The sequence below is a fragment of the Poecilia latipinna genome, unplaced genomic scaffold (genome assembly GCF_001443285.1).
Source record: "Poecilia latipinna isolate Pla-1442-1.1 unplaced genomic scaffold, P_latipinna-1.0 Scaffold1219, whole genome shotgun sequence".
Taxonomy (NCBI): domain Eukaryota; kingdom Metazoa; phylum Chordata; class Actinopteri; order Cyprinodontiformes; family Poeciliidae; genus Poecilia; species Poecilia latipinna.
Genome location: NW_015113835.1, coordinates 9596 through 21217, shown reverse-complemented (window position 1 = coordinate 21217; position 11622 = coordinate 9596). Strand labels below are relative to the sequence as shown.

Sequence of the window (11622 nt, the reverse complement as noted above, 5' to 3'; positions counted from 1 at the left end):
GCAGGGAATCCTTGAAACAAGAAGGATGTGTCTTTTTTTTTTTTTTAAATCAACATTTTCTGTTTTCACACTTGTCTGGTGTAATTACGATTATAATATTACATTGCATCATCAGAATACCTCAAACTTCAATGCTTCTGCAGAGGAATCCATCCTCACCTCACAATCCTGTCTATTCCTCTGTCATCCTTATTGCTTGTGTATTTTTTTTCTTCTTCTACACTTCCTTTGCTCCATAAAAATGTTTGGATACAGTACACAGTGAACAGTTTCTTAAAACAAAAAATACACCTTTTTGTGGTTTACTCTACTTGCGGAAGATATCAGGGCTCAACAACTGTCACATCAGCAGCCTTCATGTAGGCCTGCAACAGACTTTATGCCAGAGTTGCTCTTGCACGCATGTCTCCTTTTTTAGCATCAACTGCAATTTCAGCAAATATTCAAGCTGAATTTTTTTTTGGCGCACAGAAAGCAGTGCTGAAGGACAAACAAAACACAATTTGGCAAAGGGAGCAGAGAGATAATATGAGGTGATGTGAAATAAACCTGTGTGCCTGGTGTCTTTGCTTTGTTTTTGTTTATCGTGTCTTTTCACACTACGTACTTTCCATCTCGTGCCACCTATCTGACGGAAACTCTGAGTGCCAGAAAGCGCTATTACCTGTTTGAAATCAGCTTCTTGCGAACTAATGAGCTTGCATTCTTGTTAAGGTTTGCATTCATGCAAGTGAAATAAGTCGGTGCACACAAACCTATGCTTGCATGTGACTAGGTGCTTAAATAGCTCTGTGCCTGAATGTGGGTGGGTTTTTTGTACACTGGATGTGCGAGAGCCTCTAAATGTGTGCTGCCACCTTGATGCGTCTTCCTCTCCCTCTGCCCCTCTCCTGTCGACTGGCTGGAGCCTCTCTGCTGCTCTGTTCTCATGGTTAATGCATGTGGAGGGAGAGCCCTTGTCCCTTAAATTCTCCCTGTCTCTACCTTCCCAGAATAGAACCGGTCCCTAGCATACACAAAGACAGACGACTTCTTATTTCTCTGCCATCTAATCCCGCCCCGCCTATGGGAAGAGTTAGGAAAGGCAAAGAAGAGAAAGTCAACTTCATTAGATGTGAGTTAAAAGCAGGAATATTATGGATTAGGGAAAGAGTTTGAATTGGACTACTAACGGAAAACAGTTGCGATATATGGGGTGTGGGGAAAATTTGAGATGGCTTCTTATTCGTTTAATAACCCAGAATAGTGCATGATTGCAAATGTTCATTTTTGCGCAAATAAAAATCTCGAATGTGCAGTTTATATTTGTACACAGGTTGAGCTAAATATTAAAAGCTAAATCATAATAGTAAAAGTATTATAGTGAAATCACATCGATCACCAGGTTTTGCTTCCCGTTTCTGTTTACTCTTGTTATCACAGCGGCCTCACCTTTTGCTGGTGCCAGGTTAAAGGGACACAGCAGGCAAAGGACCAGCACAAGCGCAGGCCAGTTACTGTGATACTTCCTTTGGGCCATGTTAAGAGATAATCCTGAAGAGGCCTACGATGGCACACCAACTCCTGCGCTTCAGTGGGAAATGGATTACAGCAAACGGGCTGCAGCCAGGTACACTACTGTAAAGCTCTCCCTTGCCAGCAGTTAGTGTGAACAGGGCCGACAGATTAACATGTGTTTGCAAAACAAATATTTTTAAAAGCTCCATTTGTGGTGCATTTGTCAGGGATGGCTATCAGGAGGTTATGAGAAACGATGACACAGAGGGAAGGGAAACAACAGTTCAGCCATTCTTGGGCTCCATTCAACTTCTGTTTCCATTTAACTTCAAACGAAAGCTGAAAAGGATAATGGCTCAGAAGAAACATTAAACAATGTAGATGAAAACGCAAACTCAGTCTGGGAGACAATCTACCTGGCATTGTTTCGCCGTGATTAGTTTTAAACAGGCAGCATTGATATTATGGTCACCTACAGTGGCAATATTAGTATTTTAGTGTTTGTTACTAGAATAGCAGAGATCATGTAGATGCAGAGGTTTTTTGGGGGAGGGGTTTAACTGTGTTGGTCTAAGTCCTGTTCAGTGATTGCTTTGTTTTCTCTGGGTTTTTGTTTCTGTTCAGCCATTCCCTGTGGTTAGATTCCCTGTCGGTACCTAATTTTTGTTAAATCCAATATGGCCGACAGACCCTGTCCCTCTTTATACTGTAGAAGACTCTTGCCGGTAAAAAAAAAAAATATTGTGACATCAGATAACCCCTAAAGAACAATACTACGATGTATTTTTTCAAATAACTTTGTATTTGGAGAAAATTAAAATTTTCTCCAAATACAAATTAAAAAAAATATTACTTTTTTTTAATAATTTTTTTTTCCTATATCTTTTTTTATGCCTTAAGAATATTAAAAAAAATTGGAAAAAAAATCCTGACACAAAGGATCATAATTCATGCATGAAAGGGTTAAAAACATTAAATGGAAGAAGTGTGTTTTCTGTGCTGTATAGTTACTTTGCACTCTTGTTTGTGACGGTGACTCCATGTACAGTGTGTGTTCTCTTGTGGCTCTGATGCTGCTGTTGCTAACACAGTAGCTCCCGTGTCCAGAGTGCTTTCCACATGGAAACACAGAAGGCGTCTCACCAGCTCAGCTTACACCGTCTCAAACGTGCACAGACACTGACCTGGTATCTATAGCAACCACTTACATTCACCTGTCAAACTGAAGACAGATTGTAAGACCTCAAGTTGTGTCTCATGAAGAAAAAGAACAAAGATTGGAGTAAAAATAGGAGTAGAAATTTAAATAACACTGCAGAGTTTCAGTGTATCTAATTGGAAAGAATAGAGCATTTTCAAAAGGTGGGGTTAGGCAAGTTCGTCCCAGTGAGTCGACTCACTGTCAGAAATAAAATCTGGTAAAGGTTCTGGAAAACAGTTACTTCAATATCTAAAGCGGGCATTAATGAGCCTGTCAGTTTATGCTAGTATTTGACAAATCCCAGAATAATAAGCAAAATGTTTTCTCACAAGTACTTTCCTTTAATTTCCACTAAACAAACCAGCGGTGGCTCTCTGAGACGTTACAGTAACAAGAACAAAGAGCGCACTAAACTATGCCGAGACAGAAAATAAACATTGGGTAGTACAAGCCTATAAAGGTTTTATTTTCAGACATAAAGGCCTGAAATACCCAAATCTACCATGTAAGCGTTCCCTCCTTCCAATAGATTAGTTTTAATGTGGTCTCTCAGGACTCCCACCACCATCATGTGACATCTTTTATTACTTCCCTTTTCCTGTTGTCTACATCTGTCAGCAGTTGAAGAGATGTGGAGCCCTAATGCAAACAGGAGTCGCAAAATCATGTTTGATAAAAATAGTAAAAGCTCAAATCTCACTTAAAAGGAGAGCCAAGGCATCAGAGCACAAGAAACATCAGCAAGGGCCGAAGAACACGTGAACACGGTGACAACAAGAGCATCGAGCAGAGGGAATGAGAGATAACATGCATGCAGGGAGGAGTGATTAGTGGAACAGTGGACAGGTGAGTATAATTAACTGGTTGTGCTGCAGCTGAAGGGGCAGATGAATTGAGGTGTGGATGGAAGTGACAGAGAAACAGTGGTCACATTAAAAAGGAAAACAGGTGAAGCAATTGAGACAAATGGACGTAGGGAACTATAAAGAAACACAGCTCTGCCCTCCTTTTGTGTGTCTTAACACAACTCAACAGTGAGCCTAACGCCTGTCGAAGGAGTATTTGAGTCAGGATGTTCCCTGATTAGGTCCACTGATGGACAACGTACACGTCTTAATGTAGAAAAGAGCTGCAGAACAGAGATAGAACAGCTAACAGCTTTGCATCATCAGCAAAGGCTATAAAAACAGAGAATTTGAACATCTCGCCCGTTTGTCGGTAAACCAATATGGACCCACAAAAACCAATAATACATTTCTACTCCTAAATAAAATGTACAGATTGTCACGTCGATGACATCAGCAGATGGCAGTGGATGAACGTCCTCACATATGGCTTACTGAGAGCTAAACAAGATGGCTGACTTCCTGTTACATGCTCAAACTCAGACCTGCTAAATAAAAAAATCCTTCACACATTAATCTAATTGGCAAAAAACATTTATATTACGCAGATTTGAGGGTAGAACAAGGTGCGTGCGTCTTTTTTATCTGCAGAGTAAAAAGACTCCTTTTATGAGCTATTGTAGGTTTTTAAATCAAAAAATGTCTGCTGGTTGGTACAGGAATGTGGAGATGTGTCAGTCTACTCTCAGACATATGCTTAACTCGCAAAAATAAACAAAAAACTAAACAGAAGTAGAAAAGGAAGAGAGGAAAACACTAATCAGGAAGATACTAATGTAAGAGACAAAAAGGTCTTAGGAGAATTATAAAAAGGAGGAGACATTTTATGAAGGAGACAAATTATATGAAGAAAAAAGAGATGGAAAGGAAGAACATCCATGTATCCACGTAGGGTAGAGATGGCTGCTCCGTCTCTAGAGCTAAGAAACATCTTTTGTCTGCAAGTTGGTTTGGAGAGCAGAAAATTGCTCTACCTGCATTTCAGTGAGGTTGAGAGGTGTTATTATTTTCATGATTGCTTTCGCCACTCGAGATAAAACTTTATTGTACGTCTGGAGTTGGGCCTTCACTTTAGGTCTGACAACGCACTGAGACTTTAAATTATTTGAGGCTTTTCGTCCACTGAACGATTTTATCTCAACTACAGAGGAGGACGGTTAATTATTTGGAAGCTTTCGGAGGCATTTGTCAAAGAGGGTGGCAATAACAACTTCCTATATTGACAACAACTCTTGATATTTCTAGTTAGTTTCATTTTGAGGTTCGCTGCTCCAGTTTGCTTGCTTCGTATTAACAGACTTTACTTTATTACAGAAGACAACAACCATTCTTATTATTATCTGAGGCTGCAACGTTGACTGAAATGTAATTATTACCTTCCAGTTGCACGGATGTAAATGCAACCTCTCATTTAGGAAACCAAGGTCACGCAGAGAAAATGGTCTCCATCAGCAACCTCTTACATTCACGTTGATGACACTGACATTATGATGATAAACATATCATATCACTAGTGAGAAATTTAAGAGGTAATTACAACAGTGTCATTTCTGTGTTATTATAATTACGATGCTCAGGGACAGGACCGCAATCAGCAGTACAGCCACAACTTGCACCCAAAATAAATGACTTCAACAGAAGATTAAAACATGCTTTTTAATTGCCCTCATGGTTTACCTGGTGGTAAAATCAAGGAAGTGGCAGGGGGAGGGGCCGGAGTTGAAGAGCGCTCCAAAAAGGTCAGGTCTGCTCTGATTGGTCAGCGACGATCCCCTGATCCTTGCACATTACGAATTAGCGCCACAAAAATGGACGTTTTTAATTTATGCTAAATTTTCATTTGCCTGAGGATAAAAAGATTTATTAGGATGGTCTTTCCAGGAAGTTAAAGACGACCCAATATATTTTAGAATGTCTACAGGCTATAATGGGATTAAGACTTATTCTCTTCTCCATAGACTTTAGTTTAAAAATAGAAAGTACATTATTTAATGAAGGAATCAATCTGCTGTGCATGTTTGCAGACCTTTTGTTGCAGAAAGATTGTGAGTAATAAAACAAAAGCAACCTACAGACAAAAAAAAAAAAAGAAACATCTATTCACCAGCAAATGTTGAATTATTAAGTTCCTGTTTGCTGGTGAATCTACATACCTGTGATGCACTGAAATCCCAAAAGTGATTAAATGGCATGGAGATTTTACCTACTGGATTAGCGGATTGTGCTTAGGTTTTAAAGACATAATAAGTAAGTGTTTTTATAGTTTCTCAACAATGGAGCTCCAGTGGGACACTAGAATCATATTCAATAAATTTGGACATGCGTTTCGATGAGGCTCGATTGTCAGATTAAAAAGTGTCTTTTGAGCAACGATTGAGCAACACATTAAACATCATTCAGGCTATAATTCTGTTATTAAAAATGCTTTTTTAATTGGTCTTACATGATATTCTAATTTTAAATGTTTTTAATAACTCTAAGCAAAAGATCGTCATGACAGACAAAAAGGCTTCCAAACATTTATCTGTGCGTAGTTCATCAACACTATGCTTTAGTGATAACATTTCTGAAATAAAGTGACTTTTCAATAATATTGAATGGGTCTGTTTTTATTAACTGCAGCTGTCCAAAAGTACTGCTCAATTTATTTAAAAATATATGATTTTTTTAATATGTAATATTTAAAACTGAGCTTCGAAGATAAGATGGGGTGTTCAACAGAATATTCATTTATTTCACATTCATGAGCCTTATGTTTTTTTGTTTTTTTTTTTGGCAACATTTTTTTCTCAGTTGTGGACACACTTTGCACCATTTCACTAAACCTTTTGTATGAAGCTGAAATAAAAAGTGCATAAAGTTAAAAAGTGTTAGCAGTGGATCATTAAAACATATGAAACCTGCAGCAAAAAGCTGTCACTCGTACATCTTCTTGCGACTGCTGACAGTAGGAAATGTTTTCCCAGCACACAGTCAAGTAGCAAAAATAATTACATTTGTTTTAAATAATGACCCTCATATGCCTCTCCAGCTTTGAACGACTCTTTATGGACGATATGTGCATAACTGGTGCATTAATCAGTCTGAACTCCATGAACTCACGTCGCCTGGAACCTCCAGGAAATTCTAGGAAGCGGCAAATGTTCTCTCTTCTGAGTTCATTTTTAAGTGTTCATGGTTTCCTTGTCTGTTGTAAAATAATACCAAACAACATGTCAGTGGGAGCTTTCAGACTCAAGCTCTGCAAATGTAGTTGTTTTGCAGACTAAAAAACAAGAACAAAAAAAATCCCCTTGATTTTGTTTTTCTACTGGTGTTTCTACAAGTCATTTTTCACTTGACTTTGTGCTGCTGTGTTTATAAGCCCACTTTCTAGAATGAGGTGTGGAACAAGAGAAAATAACCAAGGAAAAATCAGCGGCACCTGAACATGTAATTCATACGCTGTTTCTGCTTTCAGATAAAAATAAGAGCAAGCGGACGAGGATATGATTGCCGTGATGCCTTCCGACAGATTTCTGTGGTTCAGCATGTTAATGATGAGCATGATAAATGTTGCACCTTTTCATCTGGTTGATTGTAATTTGAATCATTAGTTAGCGTAAGAACGGCTCCTGTGTTTGCTGAATGTCTGCCAAGTTTTAATGATTCGCCCAACAGGAAGTAGAGAAGAGTGAGGTGGAGGAAATCATTCATTCATTTTCTGGTCTGTCTGCAGCATCGTCTGTCGTCCCCCCCCCCTTTGGTTTATTTAGTTTGTGTTAGATTATCAAACAATCTGTTTAAATAACAAATCATTTTATTTTAAAATCAGACTTCTGCTTCTGTCAGCATGTCAGGTAAAATGCACCATTTTTAACCAAAATATTTCCCAAACTAGATATATAATTTGAATTCTGCTCCCCTGATTTTTATTTTATTTTATTTTATTGTATTTATGATTAACCATGTGGCGCTTAAATAACTATGGTAAAGCACAAACTGTGTGTTGTGTGTGTGTTGCTAATTGTTCAATACAAGCAGCCTAAAACTGCTTGTATTGAAGAACCGTGCGTGTATCACACACACGGTTCTTCTGTGTGTGTGACAGAAGAACCGTGGCGTGATCGGAGAGGTGGGGAGAGATAAGCACAGTTTGCAGATTTCACCCAAAACCTAATTAATCAAAAGCACATAGACAGAGCAGCTCTTTGTGCCTGCTGGCTCTAAAATTAGCAGACAGTCTGCTGAACGACAAACAGGATGCTGGGAGGAAGACGTGCTGCCAAAAGGTGTAGCTGAGACACAAAACGTGGAAAACACCACGTTGGGCACGACAGTGCTATTAATAGCCATGAATAATTTTTTACCTTTATCATAATTATACCAGAAGCCACATATTTATTCACGACATGAAGAAATTATGTATTTTTTTTTTTTTTTCGATCCTGAGTGACAATATGAAACTAAACTTGTGTCGTTTTAGGTCATTTAGAATTGGCAAAAATTATTTCTATTAGCTAAATCCTAGAAAAAAAACATATTTTTGTATAAAAACAATAAAAATATGTTTCAAAACGTTGGAAAAATTGTTTTTACTTAAATGATATTAAAATAGCATGTCAAGCATCTTTTATATGTTTTCTTAATTATCAAGACAAAGTTTGACTTATGTTAAAGCGTTCAAACCCGTCTGTAGCTGCTGACCATCTTTTTACGTTTCACAGGTATTTTTTGACATTTTTCACGCCTAAAATTTTATTATCTCTCTGTTAAAAATACATTTTTGTAATCTGTTCTTGACTTTCTTGAGATTATGTGTTGTTTTTGAGATCTGTTAGCCAGTTTAACTCAACTGGATCTTCAGTTTCTGTTTATGTCATGTCTTGAATCTACAGGTCAGGTGTTGTTTGTAAAATTTAACAAAAACACGAGCAGGTTGCTTTAGCTGTTGTAATTTTACATGATGTTCTGATGACTGTAAGCAATAAAATCTCACAAAAGCAACAGGTGAAAATAGACTCAGTCCTACTACAGACAGCCTTTGCCTCAAAGTTTTCTACAGCTTTGAAAAGCTGAACACTAGAGACCCTTTGAGATTTAATGCTATCAGAATACGGTGATAACGTGCAACCCTCTTCCAAAGGATTCAACGCTCTGTATGCACACATAAACCTTCGGAGTAATGCTTTTTTAGCCACTTTCCCAGCTGTTCTTTTTCAAGGTTTGAATAACTTTTAGAAAATGACTTGCAAATACATGGCATGTGGGTGTTTCAGTGTCCCTCATCCATATTCATCGGTTCTGCTGCAACATCCATGGTTTATCCTCCTAAATTGCTAAACTGACATCTTCAGCTCGCAGTACACCTGCAGCTTGAAATAAAATGCTTGTTACTTTAGAACTTCAGGAAGGAAAAGGCTGCCTAAAGTGAACAGAAATAGAGATTAATGAGGTCCCAAAATGTAAAATGAGCTTTATTTTTTTTTTCCAAAGAAAACGTTTCCTTTTAGGGATATGTAGTCACACACAAAAAAACCTTCAGCAACAATTAGGAATGCATTTTTAATGTTGCTTCAATCTGTATTTTAAGCTACATGCTCATATTCTTTTTTTTTTTTTTTTTGAAGAACGGTAAACACCAGCGATCTAATAAATGAATCCTAAACATTCATATTTTTTTTTACAAATCTTTAGATTACCACAGTTGACAAAGGTCACTTAATATCATAAAACTAAAGTGTCAAACATTGTAACTGTCTGGAAATTCTCATGTTGATCCTGAAGTCCATAATTCTGCACCTCAGTTAGGTATTTGTTGTTCCTTTTCAGATTTATTTGTTTAATCTGGAATGAAATACATCAAACAGTGTAAAAAAAAAATGTAAATGCTTTTCCCAGCCTTTTTGGCAGTGAGCGTTGCATTATGAATATTGAGAGAAGAGGCAATGTCACACTGTGTGAGAGAAATTTCACCGGTGAAGAGGATTTTCCAAATATTTTAAAACAAAGACAGATACTGACATTCTGAAATCACTGTAGCATCTCATATAAGCAATTAGAGAATTTAGCACAGTTAGCATATCCAAGTTGCCAGTTGCCAAGGAGAGATTTCCGCCAATCGCCCACATGTGAACGCCACAACATGCTCGTTCTTTGTCTTTGTTTATTTGCAATGTCCACCGTTAAGTAAAAGCCACAAAAAAATTTTGACCATTTTGTCTTTGTATAAAATCATTGCTCTGTCAGAATTTCCTTTTTTTTTAAATAAAAAAAATCAGTTTCTACATTCTTACTACTTCCCTTTTTAATTGAATTTACTTTTTTTTTTTGTTCACGTTTGAAAGCAGAGTACTGCAGTGTTTTCATGCCCACACACTATCATAACCTGTATCTCTCGCCTTGGCACGTTAATGGTGAATCTGACAAAGTTTTAGCATGCAATTAGTGCCACTTGCTGAGGCCTTGCACTGGCAGTCCATCACAAATGCACACAAAGAGGCTTTCATCCTTTCCTTTTTTTTTTCTTTTTTTTTACACTTTACTGATTCATTCAGTTCATTCACTTACTTCAATTAAGGCTCATTAGAGTAAAAAATAGATTGCTGGCACAGTGAACAAAGTCGGCAAAGCAAAGCAGTGTTTATCCAGCCTGCCTCATGTTAACATTTCTCAATCATTGATTGTTTGTTTTTATCTTTTGCTTAACGGGTTAATAATAAATATCTGCTCAGGTTTGCTTAGTAGATTCAGTTTTGTCATAAATGATCATAAAATGGGACAGGGTCATCTGCACTCACAGATGAACCCTGTCCCACATGCATATCCTTGTCTACTGTGACCTACCTCGGTGAGATGGGGGTTGGGGTTGAATCCGCACTGGTTGCACACGGTGGCCTTGCATTGGGTGCAGGTGTTGTAGTTGGGCACCGCCGGTGGATTGCACAGCTCTGTGGTGGTGCACACTGGGCACAGTTTGCTGCTTGGCATGGGTGCGATCTGCGGCACGGAGTAGGGCGAGGTGGGAGTCACGCCGCGGTCAGGAGACACCGAAGGAGACCGGCCCGTCCGAGAACCACCTGAGCCACTGAAGTCGACTTGGAGGTTTCGCCGGGAGGCATGCTGACCGGGACTTTGGCCACCATGGCCTGCCATGCTGGAGCCAGTTGCAGTGTGACCCACCCCATGGCCGGATCCTGAGACCTGCCCCATGCCCGACCCTTGGCTGGACTGCATGTGTCGAGGGGAGGTTGGGCTGTCATGAGCAGCCAGACGATACGGCTCTCCAGCTCTGGACCCTATTCCTCCACCACTGCCCATTCCCCCCATACCTCCTCCGCCCATTCCTCCCATCCCACTCCCTATTCCTGCTCCCATACCTTCACCCATCCCCCCCATACCTCCTCCTACCATGCCTGCTCCCATTCCTCCCATTCCTCCTCCCATCCCACTCATCCCCCCACCTCCCATTCCTCCACCCATTCCTCCTCCCATCCCTCCTCCGCCATGTCCACCTTGTTGCATTCCTGGCTTTGGACTACCCATTGGGCCCGTTGGACCTCTGAAAGAGACAAAGCAAAAGAGAATTCATGCTCAAAAGATAGCCTTGATATCTGGGTCAATTCTCTGAAGTCACATCTAATTATGTTGCAGCGCCTTTCAAAAGTATTTACACCCTTATGTTTTCTTACACCTGACACTTTATATCTACAAATCTCAAAAGTATTTAGTAGTTATCTGGTAATGAAAAAAGAATATATTTTCCCCAGCAATAACAAGATTTAAAGCAGAGGTCTCATTCTCGCAGCCCGCAGGACGATGTCTCGTGTCCCCCACCGTGATATGAAAGTATAATATTAGTGCGGCCCACAGGATGAGCGGACCTCTGAATGAAGTCCCGCACGCCGTTCTTCGTCATGGCTGACATTCGCTGCTAGGCTAAGCTACACTGACTTCATGCACACTACAGATGATGGAACAGTCCGGTACCAGTTGCCCTTCCCTGCAGTCACCATTTCGGTACTTTCTACCATTAACAAA

At 39.3% G+C, this 11622-nt stretch overlaps 1 protein-coding gene across 5 annotated transcripts in view; it reads right to left on the bottom strand.

The window, feature by feature from the left end:
- The window catches only part of bsna (bassoon presynaptic cytomatrix protein a), a 103894-nt gene extending 92736 nt beyond the window's left edge, over positions 1 to 11158 (bottom strand). For 3 of the 5 annotated variants that reach the window (XR_001427623.1, XR_001427624.1, XM_015053957.1), the window contains exon 1: positions 10429 to 11158. Coding sequence is in view for 1 of the 5 variants with exons in the window: in XM_015053957.1 (XP_014909443.1) it covers positions 10429 to 11127 (699 nt within the window). In the remaining 4 variants the exon portion in view is untranslated. The remainder of the gene's footprint in view (positions 1 to 10428) is intronic. The other 2 variants (XR_001427626.1, XR_001427627.1) reach the window with 1 other exon arrangement.
- Positions 11159 to 11622: the final 464 nt, after the last annotated feature.